This window comes from Elephantulus edwardii, unplaced genomic scaffold, assembly GCF_000299155.1.
Source record: "Elephantulus edwardii isolate Elephantulus edwardi_28Jun2011 unplaced genomic scaffold, EleEdw1.0 scaffold00019, whole genome shotgun sequence".
In the NCBI taxonomy this organism is placed as follows: domain Eukaryota; kingdom Metazoa; phylum Chordata; class Mammalia; order Macroscelidea; family Macroscelididae; genus Elephantulus; species Elephantulus edwardii.
In genome coordinates, this window is record NW_006399769.1 from 19,134,907 (window position 1) to 19,160,045 (window position 25,139).

General features: G+C 37.7%; 2 protein-coding genes across 2 annotated transcripts in view; one reads left to right on the top strand and one right to left on the bottom strand.

The window, feature by feature from the left end:
- Positions 1 to 1,572: 1,572 nt before the first annotated feature.
- On the bottom strand, positions 1,573 to 9,642 carry GPATCH11 (G patch domain containing 11). The gene is made up of 8 exons (XM_006882353.1): positions 9,577 to 9,642; positions 8,662 to 8,888; positions 6,417 to 6,458; positions 5,478 to 5,598; positions 5,164 to 5,254; positions 3,694 to 3,801; positions 2,580 to 2,661; positions 1,573 to 1,674 (listed from the first exon to the last, which is right to left on the bottom strand). The coding sequence occupies exons 1-8, from the start codon at positions 9,633 to 9,635 to the stop codon at positions 1,619 to 1,621; spliced, it is 786 nt and encodes a 261-aa protein (XP_006882415.1). The 5' UTR covers positions 9,636 to 9,642; the 3' UTR covers positions 1,573 to 1,618.
- Positions 9,643 to 12,792: 3,150 nt separating this feature from the next.
- Positions 12,793 to 25,139, top strand: part of HEATR5B (HEAT repeat containing 5B) — a 181,812-nt gene continuing 169,465 nt past the window's right edge. The window contains exons 1-5 of the mRNA XM_006882354.1: positions 12,793 to 12,937; positions 19,280 to 19,491; positions 21,591 to 21,699; positions 22,312 to 22,461; positions 23,396 to 23,567. Of these exons, the coding sequence (XP_006882416.1) occupies positions 12,812 to 12,937; positions 19,280 to 19,491; positions 21,591 to 21,699; positions 22,312 to 22,461; positions 23,396 to 23,567 (769 nt within the window). The 5' untranslated portion in view covers positions 12,793 to 12,811. The remainder of the gene's footprint in view (positions 12,938 to 19,279; positions 19,492 to 21,590; positions 21,700 to 22,311; positions 22,462 to 23,395; positions 23,568 to 25,139) is intronic.

Genomic DNA, 25,139 nt, shown 5'->3' on the forward strand with positions numbered 1-25,139 from the left:
AAAATTGTTAAGGGAGGCATTTAGGAACGAGAACTTTAAAAGTTCCTGATTCTGATGCCCAACCATGAACAGGGTTCCATAGTATGTCCTTGTTAATTTACACTTAAGCCAATTCCAGCTTCAGAAAACTTAAAAACTATCTTTAAGATTGACCCAGCAATGGAATGGTCTGTTTTACAGCAGTGACCTCTCTGTGGCTGAAGGATGATGAAAGAGTAACCATGACCAGGAACATTGTTTAGATGTTCATATATAGTTGGATCACAAGGTATTTAACGCTCCTCTCAATTCTTAAAATTATTTTAGCCAAACTTTACAATGTATATAAATAATTCCTTGAAAATTCAAGACTTAATGAGAAACCTCAGAATTACTTTGTTTCTAAAATGGATTAGGGTTCTGATCTGTTGTTCATAGGGTCGCTGTTAAGTCATACTTGATGATGGACCTAACGGCAGCAGCAACAGTATTGACAGAACAGTGCCTCTGACCTCAGACTTAGTGAGGGGAATAGTTCCTGTCTCCTCCTCCTGCTTGCACATGAGGAGACTCTCTGTCGAAGTATGTGAAAAAGCTCTCTGAACCTTCATTCATTTCCAAAGTGAAGTGTCTTGTATGATTGCTGATACTGCCATTAGGAACCGAGCATTTGTGGCTCAGGACTGGTGGGTTCTCCCACCTGGAGAGCTAACTGGTCTCATCCAGAACACACAGGTAAAAGGTTTTCACTCTCTCCACTCAGAAAGAAGTATTAGGGAGCCTGCTAGGAGAATAAGTGAACCTTATTTTCTGTTTTAGCATCCCTGCTAAGAGAGTTGATTTCCTGATCTCTCTCCTGCCTTATTATTCAGTTTGTTCGAAAGTGAAGAGAGGAAGGAGAGTTACCCCAAAAGTGTCACAATATAGTCACAGATACAATTGTAATTGGCCATGTCTGTGACATTTGTGTTCTGAAATGCTATTGCTGTTAGGTACCATTAAGTCAAGTACTGACTCAGAGCGATCTATGAAAAACAGACCTGACCCCTTTCCAATCCTGTGCGATCATCATCATCTCTGACATACTTGAGCCCACTGCCACAGTCACTGTGCCAATCCATCTCGCCGAGAGGCTTCCTCTCTTTCACTGACCTCCCACGTTTTCAAGCATGATATCCCGAGTGATGAAGTTTCGTCATCCTTGCCTCCAAGGAGCACTCTGGCTGTACTTCTTCTAGGATCTGTTGGTTTGTTCTTTGGGCCGTCCACCGGACACTCAGTACTCTTCTCCAGCATCCCATTACTTTGACGTGAGTGAACAATTCTATCATTCTGAAGTACAAATGGAGCCCAGGTATCCACAGTGAGCTGCCTCACAAGCCCAAAGATTGTGCTTCTCTGTCAGCTGCTCCACAGGAGAAAAATGTCTCCTCCTATGGCAATTTCAGTCTCACAAACCCAATGGAGGATCAACTTTGAGTCAAAACTAACTCAACAATGGCAAAGATAGTAAAAATACAAAAATGATTAAAATTTGACCCTCTCCACCAGCATAAAACAACTGGGAATTCTAATTGCTCAACAGTTTATAGCAGGAAACATGAACATTTTCCTAGGTTCTGCTTTTTTCAGAATATTTTTAGTCATGATCTGCAGACGATGGTCCTGGGCAATTTGAAGATAAATCTTCTTTATCTGTTATTTATAAGAGAGAAACAAAAAGGTTAATACACTTTGTATAGTAAACTGTTCTAGAAAATTATTTCCATGTAAGCATTGTGCTTTTGATCTTCTGGGTTTGTTATCTATTTAAAGCAGGGAAAGATAAAAGCATTAACAATAGGCACATCATTTTCGCTGTCAAGTACAAAGTCCATTTAAGGAGCTAGAAAGGGCAGCCTGGGTAAATGTATTAAAAGTGGATGCACTAGGTTCTATAACACATTTGGCAAAATTTAAAGATTCTTCTTTTTACTCCCATTATAAGAAAAGCAAACAAACAAAATGGTGCAGACTTAAGATATCTGAATTTTCTAAATTAGGGATAATATTCTAATGATATAAAACCTAGTTCTATTCATTTAGTACAGATTTGTTTAAAATAGCAGAAGAATCTATAAAGCATGAAAAAAATTCACCTTCCTAGTCTCAATGTCTTAAAATTGTTTCCTTTGAAGGAGAAGACTAATGATTTCCCTTCCTGATATTAAGTTTCTGAAACACTGGAAAGGACCTTTTTTAAAAATTATGATAAGGATTTACAGAGAGGTTGGTTTTTTCACTGTTCATTCACTGTTGCCCATTATTCTTTCTCCCTCTCCAAGTCCACTTTGCAATGCACTTCTTGTTCCAGACTGAGAAGCAACCTTAATAAAGTCTCAATTCCTTATAAAACCATAGTTTATTTAAAATATTCATCCTACATTGCTACTGAGATGCAGCAAGGCATTTCCACTGCCCTTGGGAAATGTTACTTTTATAAAAATTTAAAGATGAAAATCAAAGAACATTCTTATATTCAGTATTTTTAAAGCAAATAAAGCATCTTCACGAACATCCTTATATTCAGTATTTCTAAAGCAAAAAAACCATCTTCTTACCTTCATAGGTGGTCCCACACCAAATGCAATACAAATGTTCTTCTCTTAAATAATCAGTCAGTATTTGTAACTTTTCCAGTACCTAGACACAGGACATGAACATATCAAAGGTTTATGCACTGATACTTGGGTTTCTTCAAGTACCTTCAATCATGGCAAATTCCCTCCCACAAAGCTACAATTTCTTATTGCACTCTCACTTGGTAACCAGAAGGGTCAAGGGTAGGAGAAAGCCTGAGATTTTTACACGTCTACTACAGCCAGCAGAGACCAGTTGTTTGGCTGGCTCAAATAATTTTTGGATCTATTATAATCAGCATCCCATAAAGACTCTTCCAAGGCCACTTGGGGGGCTCTGGTGGCCTAGTGGTAAGAAGATGTATTGCAATCCAAAGGCACCAGTTGCTCTGTGGGAGAAGGATGGGCAATCTCCTCCTGTGCAACTTACTGCTTCCGAAAACCGACTAGAGGGTCAGCTATAGATCGTTTCCAACTTGATGGCACAGAGCAACAACATGCCACATACAGGTATGAAGGTATACACTGCTTGCCTTTGCTTTTAACAGTCTCTTGGTCACGTAAAGCAAAGGTCTTTCAAATTCCATTTTCTACAAAAATCTTTTACACAAATAACTATGAATGGATCTTTGAGTAATCTTCCCTTTCTTTAGACTGTTTCTGTTATTTTTATTTCTTGGAGGTGAAGGTACTCACTACAATCTTTTGAAGACATTTCGTAACATGTAAATAAAAATAATTTACATTTGGAATGGATCCATCATTCAAACATGAAAGAAAGTCAAAGAGCAAACTAAAACTAAAGGCAAAAAGTATATGAGTTTTAATTTGGGGCTCATAAATTAATCCTGTAAATCAGTAGTTCTAACCTAAGGATGATTATCCCCCTCTGGGGTTTTTTGGCATTGTGTTCAAACATTGCTTGTCACAAAGGGGTAGAGATCTTACTGATATCTAATGATTACGAGACCAAGGATGCTGCAAAACATTCTACATGCACAGCACAAGGCCGGCAAGAAAGAATTATCTGCTCCAAAATGTCAGCAGTGCTTAGGCTGAGAAAACCTACTGTAAAAGAACTGGTGTCAAAACATACACTTAAATCTTCACTCTTATAGTCATCTTCATCTTCTTTTTCTTCTTCCTCTTCACTCTCCTCTTCCGGCCTTAACCAGTACCATGACTCTCTGGGAATTTGAATATTCTAGAAATACAGAAGCATCTCAATTAAATAGCTGATAGGACTGTCACTAGCAATCTCACTGTAACATGTATTCATTCTTTCAAGAAATATCATGTATTCATTCTTTCAAGAAATATTTACTGTGTGCTGTTTTAAAAGGTCAAGGACTACAGGATACAGTGTTCAATTAGAGTATTATACTAAATTGCTCACAGTCTAGTAGGGAAGTTATAGTCATAAAAGCTTAGTGTCATGAATATTAAGCAGCATGAAATAAGTTCAAAACAAGACACTATGGAAATACATAGGGGTGAGAGACTGCTTCTATCAACATATTTATATACAAGGGAATTTTGAACATTTTTAAAGACTTTTTATGCCATTTTTATTCTGATGATATCTGAGCCCTTCAGATGTAACAGCTAAGACAAAATTAAAAGGAAGTAAACCTTGATTTTACTGGCTGGAGACACAAAGTACTAAAAATAGGCTATTCTAGTTAATAAAACATTCTGGTGAGCAGAATGTTCCATATATGTACCAGGGTTGAGGATGTACATTCACTATTCAAATAAGAAGAGTCTATTAAATGCAGAAAATGTTACTTAACCCTGACTGGGTAATTCAGACAATTCAGGTTCTTGCAATCATAATTAATGAAAGTCAATGATCATAAATCAATGTAGCTTAACCCACAGTCAGGAGCTGATGCAGATTCACAGAGCTTTGTAAGACTGAGTACAAGTGCCTCACAGGCTTTCTAAGGTTGTGCAACTTGACTAAGGTTGATGGCTTTACCTTTCTTCCAAAGAACAGCAGGTAAGTTCAAACCACTGACCATTTGGTTAGCAACAAAATTATTTTTCTTTAAACAAAATTTTTTATTTTGTGATTTTAGTGAAAATTTACTGAAAAGTTGGATTTTCATTCATTCACTCATTTTCTGCATTCTCCCTTCACTTCCCTTTTTAAAAAAAATATTCATTCATTGTTGCACAATTACCTCCCTCCTCCTCCCCCAGTCCTCTTTGCAATGTACTTTATTCTGGACTGTTATCATACATATAATGCATAATCATATATTCAAACAATTCTTTCTTTCATCTGTTCCCATGCAATGTTCATTACCTATCCACTTTTATCCTATTCTCCTCTCAACCCCCCATGTCAGTCCTGTTTTATAACAGTGGTGCTATGCATAGTCTGTCCTTTTGTGACCGAGATAGCTCACTCAGGCAACCAAATTCTTTAACCACTCTGCTACCAGTGCTCTAGCCTAAAAGAGTTTTGATGACTCGGAGGTAGATAAACCATGCTTATAGTTCATGTATGTGTATGTATTTTTTAATATTGTACCAAAGCAAAATTAGGCAAAAGGCTTACCTTCTGATTATCTAACTGCTGACAGGCTCGTTGGCTTCTTTTGAGATCTCCTTCTAGCTTCATTTCATCTTGCTTATTTTTAAGGCGCATTCTAATTGAGAAAAAACAAAACAAAACTGTACATGTAATCTATACACTCTTTTTAACCATTTTGATAGAAAATATACCATGATAAAGAGATGAAAGAACACAGTTGAGGCTGATGTCAACTGAGCCTCAGTTCACTTTCACCAGAGTATGCATTCTAAATAAAGCATATTTGCTATTAAAAAAAGAAAGACAAACAAACAAACAGCTGAAATACAAAGATTTACCGAAACTGTTCTGCAGCATTTTCTTGGGCTTGGTTTTTCATGTGAACTTTTCTTTTGTAGCTTTCTAATCTTTCTTCTGCTTTTCGTTTTAATGATGTCTCGTGACCAATACCACCTTTGCCTGTTCAAACAGAAAACTGATGAGACTCTTACTGACACTGTATTTTAATGTATGCCCATTAAAAATAATCACAAACTAAATACAATTCCCATTTGAGTAACATAATGAAAAATTATTTGACAAGCGTGATTACAGAGAAAGACTCAGATTTAAAACACAAAAAAATTCTCAAATACTCAATTTGATTTTTATAAAGATCATTCTTGGCAAATATTTCATCTAATACTACTACTTAACAAATTGAGCATAATACTTAAGTTTAGTCAGGAAAAGGGCATTGTCATATTTTTAGATAAATATAATGCAAAAAAGAAAGCATCTTTTTCCCTCTTGAATTTGTCCAAATATTTTTAAAAATGGATTTGTCTCATAGCACTTGGATAGAAAGCACTGTGCTGTAAAATGGATACAAAGTGTTTGCCCCATATTTTAATAGTTAAATTACATTTTACACTCACTAAAATAATTTTATTTGTAGTTTTAAACTTTCAAAAGTTTAACTAACATTTGTTAAAGAGGTTATCATTTCCCCACTTAACTGATTTCATTTCCTTGCCAAAAAGTCAGTTGACTATAGGTAGATGAGCTGATTTCTGTGTTCTCAAATCTATTCCACTGATACATGTGTCTATCACTGTACCAGTACCACGCTATAAAAGTTTAACATTTACTGAGAGCTTCCTACAATAAATGTAGCCACGTCATAAAAGCTAGTTATTACTAGTTTTGATAATAAAATTTGTCCAAAGTTTACAGTAAAAAAATAAGGTAATAATATTATGCCCCAAATTAAAGTTACATTAAAAAGAATTACAGACCTGTTTTGACAGTGAGTGGAATTGGTTCAACAATACCATCTCCTAAAAAAGAGAAAATAGGAACTACTTAAGAAATTATTTTTCAAATTAAAAGTTTAGTATTCAATTTTACAATGCTCTATACATATTTTCTCCAGTCTTAAAGACATTAAAAACTGAAAGGTGAAAATCAACACTCCATAATTAATGATATATCTTTTGCCTTTAAGAAGTGGCTGTCCAAACAGAGCAAGGAAACAATGCATTGTTTAAAATCAAGAAAGGTGTGCATCAAGGTTGTATCCTTTCTTCATACCTGATCAATCTGTATGCTGAACAAATCATCCATGAAGTCACACTTTCTTTTTTTAAGAAGTCAGACTTTATGAAGAACAATGTGGCATGAGATTGGAAGAAGACTCATTCACAACCTGCATTATGCAGCTGACACAACCTTGCTTATCAGAAGTGAGAAGGACTTGAAGCCCTTGCTACAGAAGAGTAAAGAGACAGCCTTCAATTTGGATTACATGTCAACATTAAGAAATAAAAATTCTCACCACTGAGCCAACAGGCAACATAATGATAAGATGGAGAAAAGATTGAAATTGTCAATGATATAGTAGTGCTTGCATCCACAATCAACACCCTTGATACTGAAAGTCAAAAAATCAAAAGATAGCTGCTTTGGGAAAGTACTGTTAGAGACGTCTCCAAAGTGTTGAACAGCAAGATCGTCAAGTTTAAAGACTAAAGTGCACTTGATCCAAGCTATGGTCTTTTCAGTTACTCACTACACATCTGAAAGTTGGATAATGACAAAGGATGCAAACAAGTCTGTCTTGGAAAAATGCAGCCAGGCTTCTCCTTGAAAGTAAGGATGGTGAATTTTGAAGCTTCATCTCATAAACCTGGGGCATGTTGTTAGCAGGGGCAGTACTTGGAGAATGACATCATGCTTGGAAAGGTGGAGGGTCAGTATAGGAGAGGAATACACTCAACAAGATAGATTAACAAAGAAATAATGGGCTCAAGTGCATTGGAGATGGCACAAGATGGGGCATAGTTCAGATCTGTTGCTCATGGGATTGCAGAGTCAAAGTTGACTCAAAGCCACATAACAACATCTGCCTTCTGGATGCTTAACTGTCCATAAGGTTGATTTAAATCTCTGCCACGTGAAGTGGGAGGTTTGTTGTTAATGTTAGTTACTGTTGAGTAGGTTCTAACTCACAGTGACTCCCTGAGTACAGAGGAGAACTGCTCCATTGCCCAGTGGTTAAAGCATTCACAGGTTAATCGGAAAGCTCCTTGGTAAAAAGATGGCAATCCATAAAGATTAAGCCTTGAAAAACTCTATAAGGCAGTTTTCTACTTTGTCCTGGAGGGTCACTGTAAGTGAAATCAACATATCGACTATGAGTTTGGCTCTGGGTCTTTTGAACGCTGACTGACTAGGTCTATCTTCCAAGAATCTCTCAGCAAGCGGCTTCCCCATTCTGCCACCCAGGGATTCTTGAAAGTGGTGTAAACACTACTACTGTAGGTCTAAGAGGGAAGAAGTCCTACAGGAAAGCAAAGTCTTGCTAGGTAGAAAGCAAAGCAATAAAAATAAGGGTCAGGGGAGCTCTGGTGGCCTAGTGGCAAGGAGCTGCAAATACAATTCCAGAGGCGCACGGTTCGAATCCACCAGATGCTCTGCCGGGGAAGGAGGGACAATCTCCTCCTGTACCAGTCAGATCTGATTTGATGGTGCACTCACACAAAAATTTAAAATAAATAAATAAATAATAAGGGTCAGAAGGAAAGAAAAGCAGTTTAAAGACACTATATCTTAATCATTAGTTCACTTCTTAATAAGAAATTGTGCTTCTAACTGGGGAATTACTTGGGCACCTACCACCAGCATAAAGCAAGCAGGGTAGAGCCCTACCATTATCCTCCATAGTGGTTTACTATTCTTCAGAATTTCTCATCACTGGTTAGCATTCTTGGCTGCGGGCTTCACTGTAAACCACATCCATCCCTGTTGTTACTGCCTCTGAGGCTGAGCTGCACTGATGAGCCTGTGCAGTGTAGTTTGATGGCATATGCCTCATCCAAAATAGGTACAGGAAGGTAAAAGTACTCAAAAAGTACTTTCTCTAGAAAAAAGTACCTTTTCTCTAGAAAGCTTAGCAGCATATAAGATACTCTGAATCTCTGAACTCATCAACATCACCATCTGGCAGTAAGAAATATCTGTTTACTTATGAAGGTAACTTACCACTCTTGCCAAGAGCCTGGCCGCTCCTATATCCCATCTTTTGGAGCAAAGCAAATCCTCTGTTTTCACAACCGAGTGCATTCTTCAACCCAATGTCACGTCTTTCTTGTTCTTCCTGTTTTAAACTCTTCTGCCTATTTTTCAAATTAGCTTCTTGTTGTTTTTCTTCTTTTCGACGAGCCTCTCGTACTTGCCTCAGCATTGGTAAGCCTGGCCTAACATCTTGCCTGAACAATAATGAAAAGATTACTTTAGATAAGTACATTAAGCTTTCTCATAACTTGTCATTTTAAACTAATTAATTAAAAAAAATGAAATGAGAAACTTTTTCATCATTACTAATTACAGTAAAGACATTTGCAGACAGTAGAAACGCTAAAATTAAGTGACTACATTTACTTTGTGGCAGTAACAAATGTGTCAGCATACTTGAGAGATTGGCAAAGAATCAGGACAGAGAACAAAACCAGAAAGCTTTAAGAAGTAAGTAAAATTCTGCAGCAATCAAGGAGACTAAGAACTGAGAATATGTCACTAAATGTGACAGAATTGGAACACAGTGATATCCCAGAATGATTATTTTAGGTTGAAAGCTAGTTGTAGGAAATGCAAAGGAATAGGAGGCTAAAGAAATTTGTAGGAAATGTTGGTGAATTTTTAAGGAGGCTGATCAAAACTGAGTGAACAATAAAATGAAATAAAGGAAAAGGAGTGAATTTCCCTGGTAGAAGGAAATAGAAAGGATCAGGAGCAGAGAAAAAGGAACAGCATTAGAGGGGAGGAAAGGGCTTGTAGTTCTTTACATGGACATAGAGAAGGATAACTGTAAAAACAAATAGGCTAATTTTCCAACCATCTATGTAAAATCCTTGTCACTCATAAATACATCATTACAATAAGTGTTCATTTACTTACTGGACATTAACAAAGGAATCAGACATGTAGTCCTCTTCTTCTGCCATGTTCAACTTCATACGACAACAATATCTACAAATCAAGTAAAAGATTTGGTTTACAAAAATAGAAATAAACCCTTAGGAAAGAAATTCCGAAGACCTATAGGATACAGAGCCCTGGAACTCAAGAATCCAAATAACTATCATTTCCCTAAAGCCTTGTTCATCCCCTAAATTTCCACATGATTAATGTTACCACAACCAGGTGGACTGACATGGTGACTGCTGCAATGGGCTCTTGTGTGTCAGGATGTGTGAGGACAGCAAAGTATAGAACAGGGCTCAGATCTTTTGTTCATAGGGACGCTATGAGTTTTACTTGACTCGCCAATACTTAACAACAATGTCACCACAAGGAGCCCTAATGGTATAGTGCATAAGGCACTGTGTTATTAACTGACAGGTCATTGGTTCAAATCCACCAGTCTCTTATAAATATTTGCATCTTTTTTTGGTATGGGAATAAATATGAATCTCTTCCAGTCAGTAGGCCAAACAACTGTCCTCTAGATTGACTTGGAGGACTGAAGACTTACTATGAATAAGTGACTTGCTCAAAGCCACAAAGACTGACATTGCAATTAATTATTGTTAAGCTAAAAATCAAAATGGAGGTTGAAGGTCAACTCAAGAGTCCTATGTCAAGATCTTTTCCAAAACCAGAAAATCCTACATCAGGGCATTTTCTGAAACCAGAACTCAGAAAATCCTACGGTGAGACATTCCCCAAAACCACAACTTAGAAAACCCTACGTCAGGACATTTTTCTGAAACCAGAACTCAGAAATCCTGTGTCAGGATATTCCCCAGAAACAGTTTCCCAAGACCAGAAACTTTATGGGCCCATGAGCCACTGTAACGACCCCATATAAAACCCCTAAGTCCAACACCTAGTGCTACTCCCATTGCTGAGTAGACCGTCCCGCGATAAAATTTTGAGAAGAATCCTATCTTTCTACCTCGGCGAGGTTCTTGGCTTCGATCTGAAATCTTTCAATGATATGAATCAATAGTAATTAATGTTATAAGACAAAACAGCAATTAATGATCGAATAGGAAACACCCCAGCCAGTAAGAGAAATTTTCAAAAAGTTGAGTTGATGGGTGAAAAGAAAACTACGTACATACAAACATTCCGGGTATTTGTGCTCCTGCTGCTACAGGTAAAAACTGAGCTCACTTCTGTCCAGTCCATTTGGACTCATAGCAACCAACCTTACCACCGTCTCCAAGCCTGTAATTTTCACCGAGGCTGTTAAGTCTGCACACGAACCCGCCTATCTCTCTCCTCTCAGAGCAATTAATGGATCACCAAGTGCCAGCTAGCCTTTTGGGTAAGCCATTCAATACTTTACACACTATGCAATCAAAGATCTTTAAACCATCACAGATAGGATTAAGGGACCTATTTGGATTTAAAGTGTTTCAGTATAACTAACTACTGAAAGGGGGGAGTGTCCTGGATCCCTTTAAAGCGCCCTATCAACTGGTACATTCTACCATCAGCCATAAACATAAACTTCAAGAGGCGATTAATTCAGGCTTGGATCTTGGAGGATGGATTCTCGTTATAATTTAAAACTGTGGAGAACAGAATTTGTGGGTGGGTTGAAGGTGGTCTATGAGCTATGTTCAAGGATTATTCCTTCTCTCTGGCCCGAAAATGTGGGAGTTAGAAACCTGAAAGAATTGAGAATAGGAAAACAGCAAGAACGTGCCATTCTAGGCATATTAAGAATCTCACTGAGCTTCAAGTGGAGAGAAAGCCTAAATCGTCGAGTGCACAGAAGAGAGCAGAAAGGTAACCAGAAACACCTCATTCCCAAACAAGCTCTTTTGGGGTCTTCCTTCGTAAGCTCCTCCCATATACAGGATCCCGTTGATATAACAACCCAGAGTCGAGGATCGTAAGAGTGGTGGAGAACTTACAACCTGCGCACACGAAGCCTTCACTAGTCTACTGAAAAAGTCCCCAATAACTTAGCGGAAATCACAGTATACGACAGGACCAGCTCCGACAAGCACTCTGCGCATGAGCCCAAGACAAGCGACTGGCTGCCTCTGAATTTCTGTGCGCCCAAGACAAAAGACTGGCTGCTTCTGGATTTCCGGGCGCCCAATCAATGACCAATCAGAAGATGCGGTTAATGCGCGTGCGCGAATGGACTTCCGCGCAAGCGCAATCCACTGGTTTCCTGCAGGCTTCCCGTGCGGGAGGCGGGGCATCCGGGTTAATTGGTCGCCGGGTTGGTCCTGAAACTCAGCTGTTCCGCGCCTGGAGGTGAGGGTTCCCCATCCGCTTCTATAGCGTGCCAGTTTACACGCTACAGAGAGAAGAAATCCTTAGGGAGGGAGAAGAAACCCATAGGGAGAGAGAAGAAATCCTTAGGGAGGGAGAAGAAATCCTTAGGGAGGGAGAAGAAACCCATAGGGAGAGAGAAGAAATCCGAGTTCGTAATGTGAACGTTTTCCCATTTCTGGCTGCGGGCTCCCTTCCCAGCCGCCACCTCCTGGAATTGACAGCCCTAGAGATCACAGTGGCCTGTGACAGCCACTGGTATTTCCCCCCACGGTTCCGCGTTTAGCGAGTAGCTAAGTAAAGCCTTAGTCTTTGGCCCGCGAGCTCTCTGCCGGCATCATTCTGCGCCCGCGCGCTCCTGTCAGTGAAGCTTCGCTACTAGGAGGTCGCTTCTAGGAGGACGCTCAGGTTGGGACCTTCATGCTGGGGCAGGGACTCTGACTTCCACCTGGGCCTGGGCAGCAGGGTAAGAGCACTTGTGCACTTCATGGACAAGAAAAGGAAAGATGGACTGCCATGCCTATTGATGCTGGGTTTCTCATTGATGAAATGGTTTCATGGCTTGTATTTCTCCTGGAATGATACTTTAATTGCAGCTTTTATTTTAACTCTTCTTTCACGTCGTTCGTTATTCCTCATTTGCTTTTCTTCCTTACTGTAAAATACTTCCTTTCCAAAAATTGCGTCTTTGTTTTTATTTATATCATTGCTCTTAAAACTGGATTTTCCCATTTTGCATGAAACAACTTGGGTAAGTCTTCCCAAATGAAATGAGAAGAGATCCTTTTACGTTTATTAGTAGTTGCATTCGTTAAGCTTGACTTTTAACACTTAAAAAAAGCATTGAAAGCAAGTCTTTATCATTTTAAGGTGTGAATTTAACACTTCACCAATCATGGAGTTAGCACACAGCTTGCTGTTAAATGAAGATGCTTTGGCTCAAATCACAGAAGCAAAGAGACCAGTTTTTATCTTTGAATGGCTTCGATTTCTTGATAAAGTCTTGGTTGCTGCCAACAAGGTATGGTGTTACTTTCTTTCCAATTGGGTGAATATAACAAATAGTATTGTGTGTTCATGATTTGTAAGAGATATAGCATGCATTGTTGTTTCATGACCACTTCCCTCTTTGCTCCTTTGTGGCTACCTTTAATAAGGCACTTGTTCTTATTCACTACCATGGTGCTTTTCAAAGGGCAGAACTGTTAGACTTCATTTTTTTAGAAAAATGTTGGGTTTACATAAAAATTGAGATGATGGCATAGAGTTTCTCTTATACGCCACACCCCCAGTGTCCTCTAAATTTCTTGCGTTGGTATATATTACATTTATATAGTTAATGAACTAATTCTGATAACATTATCATATACTAAAGTGCATACTTTATGAAGTTTGTCTCAGATTTCTTTCCCTAATGTCCTTTCCCCCTTATGTCCTAAATCTATTCAGGATACCACGTTACAGTTGTCCTGTCTCCATAGGCCCTTATTGGCTATGATTATTTCTAGGATTTTCCTTGTTTTTGATGACCTTGACTGTTTTGAGGAATCCTAGTCATGTGTTTTATAGAATGTCCTTCTGTTACGATTTGACTGATGTTTTCTTCATTGTTAGTCTCTGTATATGCCTTTCAGGGAACTTCACTCATTCTTACTATGCATATCATGCCAGAGATACAGACTTATCTCTGTTTATTTTAACCTTAATCACCTGCATGATAAGGAAGGAAAACATGCCCTCACAAGGCTTGTAGATTCATTTACTTATGCTCTCAAATACTCTGTCGTAGTGACCTTAAAGGACAGAGTGAAAGTGCTTCACAGAGTCTTCAAGGCTGTAAATTTTATGGAAGTAGATTGCATCGTCTTTTTCTTGTATGAGATGGATTGACTCAGTGACTTGGATAATGGGGTCAAGTGTGTCAGAGACAATGAAATTGGCTCAGGATAGAACAGGGTTCAGAGCTGTCATAGGGAGGGATTCTGTGAGTCACAAGTAACTCTATAGCATGTAGTAACAACAACAATAGTGCTTTGCTGTTTGGTACCATAGGTCTTCTTGTTAGCAGCTGAGCACTTAAGCACTTGAGCTATAGGCCTCCTTAGATTGAGCAGCCACATAAAACACTTGCTGATGTCAATTGAATCCCTATTCCTTGGGTTTCGGAGGCTATAAATCTTAACAAGAGGAGACTGCCCATGTTTCTTCCTTTGGGAAGCTAAGGATTTGAGCTGAATACCATTTGGTTAGCAGTGTGACATGTTAATTAAACACTAGGCCACCAGTGCTCAGTGGTGGGACAGTCTACAGGGATGTCATTATGGGTCTGCTTTTACTCATTATGCTTGACCTTGCCAAGATGGAAATTCTTGCTTTTTAATTATAAGAAATTTTTAAAAGTTATTTCATTTATTTCCTTTTTAACTGTTTTTTAATTGTTAACTAAAGATTATCCATTTGAACCTGCCATTTGCTCTGTAGGAATAAGACCAGCTAGTCTATTTTCATAAAGATTTCTAGCTTTGGAAATCATCCTGTTCTACAGGGTTACTGTGAGTTGACATCAACGGCAGTAGATATGGGGTCTTGGTTTTTCGAGCTTCTATTGTTTGGGCATGAGCCCTGGTGGCATACTGCATTATGTATTGGTCTACTATTGGTCCGCAGTTCGAATTCACCAGCTGCTGTGTGAAAGGTAAAGCAGTCTGTTCTGTGAAAATATACAGCATCACCATGGGAACTCTTCACTGCCAGCCTGAATCAGCCACAGTCACCATCTAGCTGCGCCACGAGAGACAGTCTGTAGGATCTTGGCCCATTGCTCTTCAGCTTCTCCAAAACCAGCCTGCTCCCTACAGTCACCTTTCAGACCCATCATATCTTCACTTTCGTCTTATATTTGACCCATACGGAGCCTTCTATCTCGATCATGTGGTGTTTCTCCAAAGCATCACCCCACTAGGTTAGGAAGCTAGAAGTCCAGATTCAGGTGCTGACTGTAGGAGAAGACCTCTTTCTTTGCTTGGCATGATGGAAAGTCTTTGTTTCCGTCAGCATTGGCAGGTCAAGTGTTCCTTGAAGTCCTTTCATATACATTGAATTTTTGTGAGTGTGTGTTAATTCTTTTTGTCCTGTTGGTTTGGGATTTATTTTGCAACCCTTTAGTTCAGGAGCTCTGTTGTTCTAGAGGTAAGATGCTGTGCTGCAATCCTGGTTGGGGTTGAATCCACCAGCTGCTCCTGGAGAAAGATGGGTAGTCTCCTCCAATGTGATTAACTGCCTTTGATTGCCTGACAGAAGGTCAGCTATGCGTGGTTTGGTTCTGATTTGACATTGTACAACAACAACAGCAGACCTTTAGTATGGCATAAGTGTGGTTTCTGAAAGGATGGAGTTAATCTTATGGATTCACTTGCAGTCAGAAACTAAAGGTTTCTGTTTCCTCCTAAACCTCTTCTAGTTGGGTATTTGTCACCTCTATGCTACTGAAATGATTTTATCCAAATATCACTAATCCACCTAAAACCATGGTCAGTATTTTGTTTTAAAAACTGTTTAGCACTTTAAAAAGTCATCAGTAATTTTTTATACAGTTGATTCTCCTTGAAATACTTAAATATATTTTTTATTTTTATTATGAAATTGATAAGTACAAAGTATTTGTAAATTATGAACATATAAGATGAACCTTCGTAAGCTCTCCACCCAAATTTTAAAAAAAAAGATTACTTTTTCTTTTCTTTGTGTGAAGTTCTTCCTGCTAGCCTCCCAAGATACCCTTTAGTTCTAGGTTTCTTCTACTACGCCACTGAAAAAACAACTTCTTACTCTCTTTTGGTGGCTCTTCCTAATCCTGGGATATTGTTTCTACTTTCTACTTACTTTCTTTTGTTGTTGTATACCAAACCATAGAGTGTGAACCGCTCATAGGACCCTCCGGCAGTTTTCAGAGGCAGTAAATCACTTGGGAGGAATTTGCCCATCAATCTCTACAAAATTTATCCTCTTAGTGATATCTAATCTTGTAATTTTTACCTTTGCTTTACTCACTACTAATAATAGTTTCTTGATATTCGGCTCTTTCTAAACAGCATGTCTAAACAGCATTTACAAGTCTAAATAGCATCTCAAAGTTATCTAAAACCAAATTCTTGATTTCCTCTTCCAAACTATTCTTTCCCAGGATTTTCTATTTTGGAACATGATCATTTCATCCTTCTGATTGCTCAGGCTAAAAATCTATAAGAGTCATTTTTCATTTTTCTCAAATTTTACATTATAACTAATAAAAATATTCTATTTTTTTTTCCATTCTCAAAATTTATCCAGAATTCAACTCTTACCACGGCCATTGTTATTGCTTATTATCAACAGCTTCCTAATTGATCACAATTTTTCATTTATGTACTCTTTCAGAGTCTTTTTAACTCATTTGCCATATTGAGCCTATTAAAAGACTTAGATCATATCCGTCCTCTGCTTCAAATCCTCGTTCAGAAAAACAACTATAAAACTATAAAGTTCTTGCAGTGCTATACAAGATCCTACTTTTTTGCTACCTTTTTTTCCTTACTATTTTTTCTCAAAGAAAATAAATTTTATTGGGAGCATTGCATAGAAAGGAAAAAAGAAAAGGACAAATGGAAGAGCCTGCAATCATCATGGCTACACCCCTCATAGTATTTTGTTTCTTTCTCCAGGCACATGACCTCCAGGCTTCTACCTTTACTACACTAAGTCTCCTCTGCCTAAAGTGTTCTGCTTCCGAATATCTTTGTAATTTTCACCTTTGTTTCTTTTAAAAGAGGCCTTTTGTAACTACTCTGTTTAACATAGGAAACTCTGGAGGCTTAATTGTAAGGCATTGCCACTCCAAAGGAATGTAGCTCAAATCCACCAGTTGTTCTGCAGAAGAAAGATTAGCAGTCTCCTCCCTGTGATTTGTTGTTGTTATGTACTGTCTGTCACCTGTACAATAGCCCTAAACCCTACTCTATCCTGTGCCAATCTTACTGTCTCTGACACACCAACCTCCATTACCCAGTCACTAAACCAATCCATCTCATCAAGGGTTCCTCTCCAAGGACTGGTAACGCCTTGCAACATGTCCAAAGTATGTCTCTGAAAACCTGCTGGAGCATCACCTATGAGTTGATTCCAACTCAATAATACACAAGAAGAACTATATAAAAATAATAATAAACGTTCATACCGTTCATTTGTTTCTTTGCGTAAACCCTGTCTCTCTCCACAGCAATGCATATTTCATGAGGGTAGGACTTTGTTGTGTGCTCACTGTTGCATCCCAGTGCCTACAAGGTACACACATAGTATGGAGTGAGTTATCAATATTTCTTGGATAAGTGAATGAATTCTGAATATTTATTGACTGTTGTTTTGTACCATCGAGCCAGAACCAACTCATAGCTGGCCCTCTAGCATGTTTTCAGAGGCAGTTAATTACATAGGGTTGCCCATCTTTCTCTTGTGGAGCAGTTGGTGGATTTAAACTGTATTCCTTTGGGTTGGCAGTATGACTCCACTAAGCCAATGGAGTAGAACAACAACAAAATATTTTTCTCTTGTCTAAAGCTCTTTACAGCTTATTTTAATTTCCTTCATGGCCTGTAACTTATGAACAATTGACTTTGTTTTTACATGGGACATTGGTTGTTTATTCTCTAAATATTTTTTTAAGACTGCCTTTTTTATTTCTTTTTTAAAATTTTTTATTATTAATTTTAATGAAAATTTAGAGACTTTGGACTTTCATTCTTCATTGTTGCACTTTTCTCCCTCCCCCCCACCACCCCAGTTCACTCTTCTCTTTGAAAAGTAAAAGAAAAATTCTTTCATTGTTTTAAAATCTTTCTCACCAGTATGCAGTCTTTGTTCTGGATTCCTGTCATGATAATAAAACCTAACCACATATCCCTTTTAAACAGTTTTCTCCCTCATCTGTTTCAATGCAGTATACATTATTTATCCCATCTTTCTCAGTCTCCCCCCAACCCTGATGTCAGTCCTGTTTTACAACAGTTGCACTATGCAGTATTTGTTCTTTTGTGACTGAGATATTTTACTCAGCATAATGTCCTCCAGGGTCACCCATTTTGAATAATATTTCATGAGTTCTTTGTTTTTCAATGCAGCGTAGTATTCCATTGTGTGAATATACCACAGCTTCTCTATCCATTTGTTTGTTGATGGGCACTTAGGTTGTTTCCAGCTCCTTGCTATGGTGAAAAAACCGCCATAAACATGGGTGTGCATATATCTGCTTGGATGTCAGTTATGGTCTCTTTGGGATATGTTCCCAGTAGTGGAATTGCTGGGTCAAATGGTATCTCTATTTGCAACTTTTTGAGAAAGTGCCATACCGCCTTCCACAGTGGTTGCACCATTTTACACTCCCACCAACAGTGAATAAGGGTTCCAGTTTCTCCACAACCTCGCCAGCATTTGTTGCTTGCTGTTCTGTTAAATTTTGCTATTGTTACTGGGGTGAGATGATATCTCATAGTTGTTTTGATTTGCATCTCTCTTAGAGCTAGGGATTTTGAACATTTCTTCATGTGTTGGCCATCTAATGTCATCTTTGGTGAAGTGTCTATTCTTATCCTGTGCCCATATTTCAATTGGATTGTTTATTACCTTTATCTTGTTGTGGTGCTCAAGTATTTTATAAATTCTAGATATAAGTCCCTTATCTGACATGTCATTACCAAATACTTTTTTCCAGTCTGTGGCTTCCCCTTTTACCCTGTTGGAGAAGTTTTTGGATGTGCATAGGGATTTGATTCTTAGAAGGTTCCATTCATCTATTCTTCTCCTGGTTGTAGAATATTCTCTAAATCTTTTGTATCACTTGATTGTTGCACTAGTTCTTAATAAATAGACCTAAAATCTACTCTATAAACTGATTCAGAATAGTCATTTTTATGGCCATTAACTTTACTTTCTGGCATTGGACAAGTCAAGGATATTTAATTTAGAAAAAAAGTTCAGTTCTTATTTGAACCCTGTTCTCAAAAATCCTTTTTTATGATTTTCTGCCTAAAGTAATACAGGTCTTAATTGATGGTAATTCTTTAAATGTAAGTAATTTTTACACAGGCTGAATAATAACAAATATGGTTTTGGATGCTAGTTAAGTTAATTTCAACTCAAGGTAGCTTGATGTGAATTGCCCTCTAGGGTTTTTCTGGGTTTAATCATTATAGAAGCAGATGTCCCAATGTTTCTCGAGTAGAGCTATTGGATTTGAACTGCCAACCTCTCTTTTAGCATCCCAGTGCTTAATTGTTGTGTCCTAGTGCATCAAAAGTTCATAACAATGTGATTTTTCTTTTTTTAATAACAGACTGATGTGAAGGAAAAACAGAAAAAACTTGTTGAACAGCTAACTGGCTTGATAAGTAGTTCACCGGGACCACCTACACGGAAATTGCTTGCTAAAAATCTTGCAGCCCTTTATAGCATTGGGGATACTTATACTGTTTTTCAAACTCTTGATAAGTGTAATGACATTATCAGAAATAAAGATGACACTGCAGCCTTCTTACCAACAAAATTGTAAGTACTTCCTTTGGTAGGGATCCCTGATGGTTCCTCATAGTTACTCATCTTAAAGCTTCACCATAAAGACCCCGAGTTGAATAGAACCTGGGGGGTGCTGTTGACAGAAAACAAAACCACAACGCAGTACAAATCTCTTGAGTAGTTCTGGAAGAGGGGCTCTACTTGCACATCTGCTCCATTCTCCAATAGGATTTTCAGCAAATTATGTAGAATTATGTTGTTATGTAGAATGACAGCAATCTTACCAAGGGTGGAAGGAAAGGAAAGTGGTTTTAGTATATAAAGAAAACTTGAACTCTAGTCCTAGGCCACATCTGGTCAGCCATCTGTTTTTGTAAATAAAATTGTTAGGTTGTTTTTATGTTGGCTTTTTTTTTAAGAGCTAATACACCTGTTTACTTCATGGTTGGTGTTTTATACCGTAACAGTTAAAATAATGTGACACAGACCACTTAGTCCACAAGTTTTATAACCCCAACATTAAGCATTCACTTCAGCTCTTTGTTCATACTTACAGTTTGGGTTAAGAGAAGACATTTATATGTATGTGTGTAAATGTTGAAGAAATGACTTTAAGAATGCATCTTGTGAGAACATCAAATAAGAGAGTCTTCCATTAAAAGACAATGAAGGTTGCCATGGAGGGAAAGTGATAACCAACGAAGGTTAATAGGAATGTGATAGGAGAGCAATGGTAGGCAGAGTTTTTCAAAGATGCTTCATTCTAGTCATGAAGATTATGTGGAAATTAAGTGGGTCAGGGTAAGACTGGGTTAGGGAATGATGCATAGTGCGTATGGCCAGAGTTTCTGTAAGTGACCAGATAGTTGAAATTTCCCAAAGAGAAAAATTTCCTTTGTGTTATTATTTGAGAGTTCTGATGGCTTAGTGGTAGGGAGTTGTGCTCCCAACCCAAAGGAGTGGGATTTGAATCCACCAGCTAGTTGCTCATCAGGAGAAAGGTGGCCATTCTCTTCAAACACTCTGAAGAGGGTCAGCTGCTATACCACTTGGTTTATAGCAACAATAACTTTATTATCTGTATGACCCTGAACTAACTTTGCGTGACCTCTCTTAGCCTAAGCATAATTGTTTCAGGTTATAACTATTAAATGGAAAATTCTAGTATGTAAGCCAGGTTCTAAAACATGTCCTCTTAACTACTAATTTTACTGCTTCCCTTAACCTAAACTCAGAACTATCTGCTTCAGTTCCTATTCCCTGATTAATGGTGAACAGTTTGCTTCAATAGAGCCGTTTTGCTGTTAAACTTCCTTCATGTAGTTTAGATGTTCATTGTAGTCATTTATGTGAATTTTGCATCAGTTTCATAGTGCCTGCTACCTTGTTCTTAAAATGTGTATTTTATGTGAGTTTTCCAACAACACAAGCTTCTTCACATACTAAAATGTGTGCCTTACTCATTCCTGTGTAAGTTGTTAACAGGGCAAGCTATACACAAAAAAGGAAAAAACGGGCTTTTGGCAAATGGTGGTGGTGGTTGCTGTGTACCATAGGGTCAGAATAAACCCATATCTGACCCTCCGGCGGGTTTTCAAAGGCAGTTAGTTAATCGCATGGGAAGAGGTTGCCCATCTTTCTCCTGTGGAGTAGCTGGTGGCATCAAACCACATGCCTTCAGGATTGCAGTGCAGTTTCTTGTCACTAGGCCACCAGGACTATGATGTAGATGTATAAGGTATATTGCCCATTTCTAAGTTTGGAGTTTTACTTCTGAGAGTGGTATAGATATGAAAGTGTCAAGTCAGAGAAGATGTGGAGAATCGTTATTAATTGACATTTTGGGGAAGTCTTCATTAAAGGAAATCTGGGCTTCCTCTTAAATGATGGGCATAATTTATTATGTGCATATATGTTTTTGTTTTCTCACCAACAATATAGTTTTATTAATTTTTTAGTACTTACTGAAATTCTAAAAAGAAACCGAATATATTTTTGAAAGGGGGAACATTAAAGATTTATGACAAAATATGGCCTAAATATAGACAAATTGATTTTCAAAAATGTGAAATGAGATTATATTATCTATAGTCACTGCAGTCAATGACCAAGGAATTTATCATCTCTTACAGGGCTGCAGTGGCATGTGTTGGAGCATTTTATGAAAAAATGGGTAGAATGTTAGGCAGTGCATTTCCAGAAACAGTAAATAATCTTTTGAAAGCTCTGAAAAGTGCAGAGGTAAGTTTTGCAGCACACCATAACTGAATATTTGCTTGTAACAGAAAAAACATGTTTTCTTTTTTCTTTTTTTTTTTTTTTTGCTTTTTTCTGTCATTGTGTCGAAAAAGGTGATTTTAAATTGTTATATGTCCTTTCTTTTAATCTCCGTTTGTGTTATTCTTCTCCCTCCCCTCAAGATTTGAATTTTAATGCTTTGAAATGTGTTGACTATTTCCCTTATTTACCTTTTGGATGGTTCATATTCTTATCTACATTTTACTTAGCTTTTCAGATTCTGATTTTTACTGTTAAGCTATGACATTGATGCCTTTCAATTTGTTGTCCCATCCTTTGCTTTATTGCACCTCATTTTGTCAGAATTTTGTTTATAGTCAGAATATGTTTATTTAATCTCAATTCTCAGAAATATCTATAGTTGAAGTTAATAATTATTCTTTTATTCCTTTCCTTCAAGGACTTTCTGTAGTGTACCATTTTTAGTATTTATTCAGTACCAACTATTATAAAACTTTAGAGACTCAGATTTTGTGTAATTTGGTATGTTCTTGTTTAAATATGAGATTTGTTTTAGAAGACAGTTTTTAAGATTTGGTTTCTGTACTCTTCTAGTCCCAAGGGCGAAGTGAAATCTTAATGAGCTTACAGAAAGTTCTGAATGGACTGGGTGGTGCAGCAGCTTCCTCTCATCGTGATATTTACAAGAATGCCAGGTCACTCTTGACTGACAGGTCCATGGCTGTTAGATGTGCGGTTGCCAAGGTTAGTACACTGCAGGTTTATAATGCTGCTCTTTATCTTGTCACAGTTAAATAGTCAGGTTTTTTTCTTCTTAAAGTTTTAAAATACAGTGGCATGTAGGTAAAAAGCTAAGATAGCATTTTGGTTTTGAGAGAGAAATTCATTAAGGTTTTAGTAGAAGTTAGCAATGGGTGCGAAAGTTACATAGGGAATTTCTAGTGGTATAATTTATAGGAGTTGCAAGATGGCTTGGTTCCAGTCCACTAGTGGCTTCTGGAGAAAAAAAACAACACAGTCTCCTCCTGTGTGATTTCGAGTCTCAGAAAACCACTTGGGGGAGAGGGGCAGCTGTGAGTCAGCTTTGACTTGATGGAAATGAGTTAACATAGAGGTTCAGAAGCCCTGGTGGCACAGTGGATAAAGTACTTGGTTGTGACCCAAAAAATCAGCCATTTGAACTTACCAGAAGCTCTCAAGGAGAAAGATTTGGCCAGCTACTGCTTTAAAAATTTACAACTTGGAAATCCTAAGAGGCAGATCTACTTTGTTCAGTCAGGATCAATTTGACAACACTTGCATTGCTCTGTGGTGTGACAAAAGGCTGTAAATCTTAACAGGAGAAGACTTCTCATTTTCTTCCGCAGAGCCAGAGGTGGATGCCAGTGGCCACAAATGCATACTTTCTGGTTAACCATGCAACCAGCTTTTAACAATACCACCAGAGCCACCATGCTTCCTCTAAGTACTGGAAATTCAAAGTTAAAGGTTGAGGCAGTCTTAAAGCTCACCTTGTTTGTTTCTTATCTCCCAAAAATTGCTGTCCTTCATTGCCTGCTGTCCAGTGTCTTCATATAACTTCTTCAATTTTTTATTTGCTTTAGGAGTGAGGATGAATAAGGTTTATGTTTATCTATTTCCAGATAATTCACTTTTTATTTTTTATTTTGCATTCCAGTGTCTATTAGAACTACAGAATGAAGCTGTATTCATGTGGACTGCTGAACTGGAAAATATAGCGACTCTCTGCTTTAAGGCTTTGGAAAATTCAAATTATGGTGTACGAGTGGCAGTGTCGAAACTCTTAGGAACAGTCATGGCGACAGCATTGATGCCTAAACAAGCAACAGGTAATGCTATTTGCCAACTCCTGATTCGAGTGTAATAGATATTTGAAAATGTAGGGGATGCCTTCTTCTAAGTTAATTATTACTTAAAGATAGATAATTTTAAAATATTTAAATTGTTATATATCTTTGACTGTTATTTTATAAAATAATAAAGTCCTCAAATGACATTTTCCTTGGAATAGTCAAAACTTTTTTTTAATTCAGTCTTTGGTGAATGGATTCCCATTTGTAGTTAAGCAATTTTTAACAATCATTGCAATGAACAGAACCAGAGGCAGCTTTGATTTCTCCAGTGACTTCAGTTCCTCACAATCCTATAAAGACGCCTCAGAGAGAGTTGTTCAGTGAGGCTTAATGAGCCAGCTCCTCTGTTGTCCCTGTCCTTACCATATGCTTTATATCTGTTAGCACTGAAGCCCTACCTAATTTCTTTGGCTTTAGTTTTCTCACCTTTCATGATGATGATTTCAGTAGATGAATGAAGTGATAATGACAGATAACTTTTTAAAGTCTTTCTATGTACCAAACCCTGTCCTGAGTATACTGTCAGAGCTGAATTCAAACTCCAGTATTCAGATTACAGATCTTTATATATATCTTAATGATCTAGTGCTGCTATAACAGAAATGCTGGGTGGTTTTAATTTTTTTTTTTCCCCCTCACAACTGAAGAGGCTTGAAACTTTAATTTAGGGAGCCAGGGCAAGATTTTTTTCTATACACTTAGAGGAAAGTTCTTGTCTCTTTGAACTTCTGTTCCTATGAGTGTCTCTCTTCCCTCATCTTTCTTTTGTTTGCTTTTTAAATGTCACTTAGAACTCAGAAGTGATTGAGCTAAGACACACCTTAAGTAATTATATCCCATCAACGAATAATATAATCCCAAGTGGGATTACAGCCTAAACCATACAGGTTACAATTTACAGTGCATATTTTTTTATTTTGAGACACACTTCAAACCATAATAACCACCATGGTTTATATGTCCCCCATAGAATTTTTTATATTATATATGAAAGAACTTTATAACTTATGAAGGTTTACCACAGAAGGCAACTGCTTCCAGACGTCACACTGAAAAATATTCTGAATTGAGATGTTAATAACAGTTCAAAAGGCCAGCAATAGATAATTGATATAACCTACTGTGGATCTCAACATTCATTAGTTGAGAATAGGTTAATATTAGTGTATTAATAGTAAAAACAGGTACCTTAAGCTTTTCTATCTGCATTGCCCAAGTATAGTCAAAATACAAAATTAAAACAATGACATAAGTATTTTCTTCTGTCAGATTGTTGTTATGTGCCGTCTAGTCGCCTGTGACTCATAGAGACCCTATGTACAGTAGTTCTGAAGCCTACTCTGTCCTGAGCCAGTCTCACTGATGCCAATACACCTACCCTCATTGCCCTAGTTCCAGTATCAATCCATCTCATCCAAGATCTTCCTCTCCTGTGCTGTTCCTCCACCCTTCAAACAGGATGGTCTTCTCCAAGGATCAGTCCCTTCTGACTACATGCCCAAAGTATGTGAAATAGAGCTTCAAAATTCTAGCCTCCAAGGAGAAACT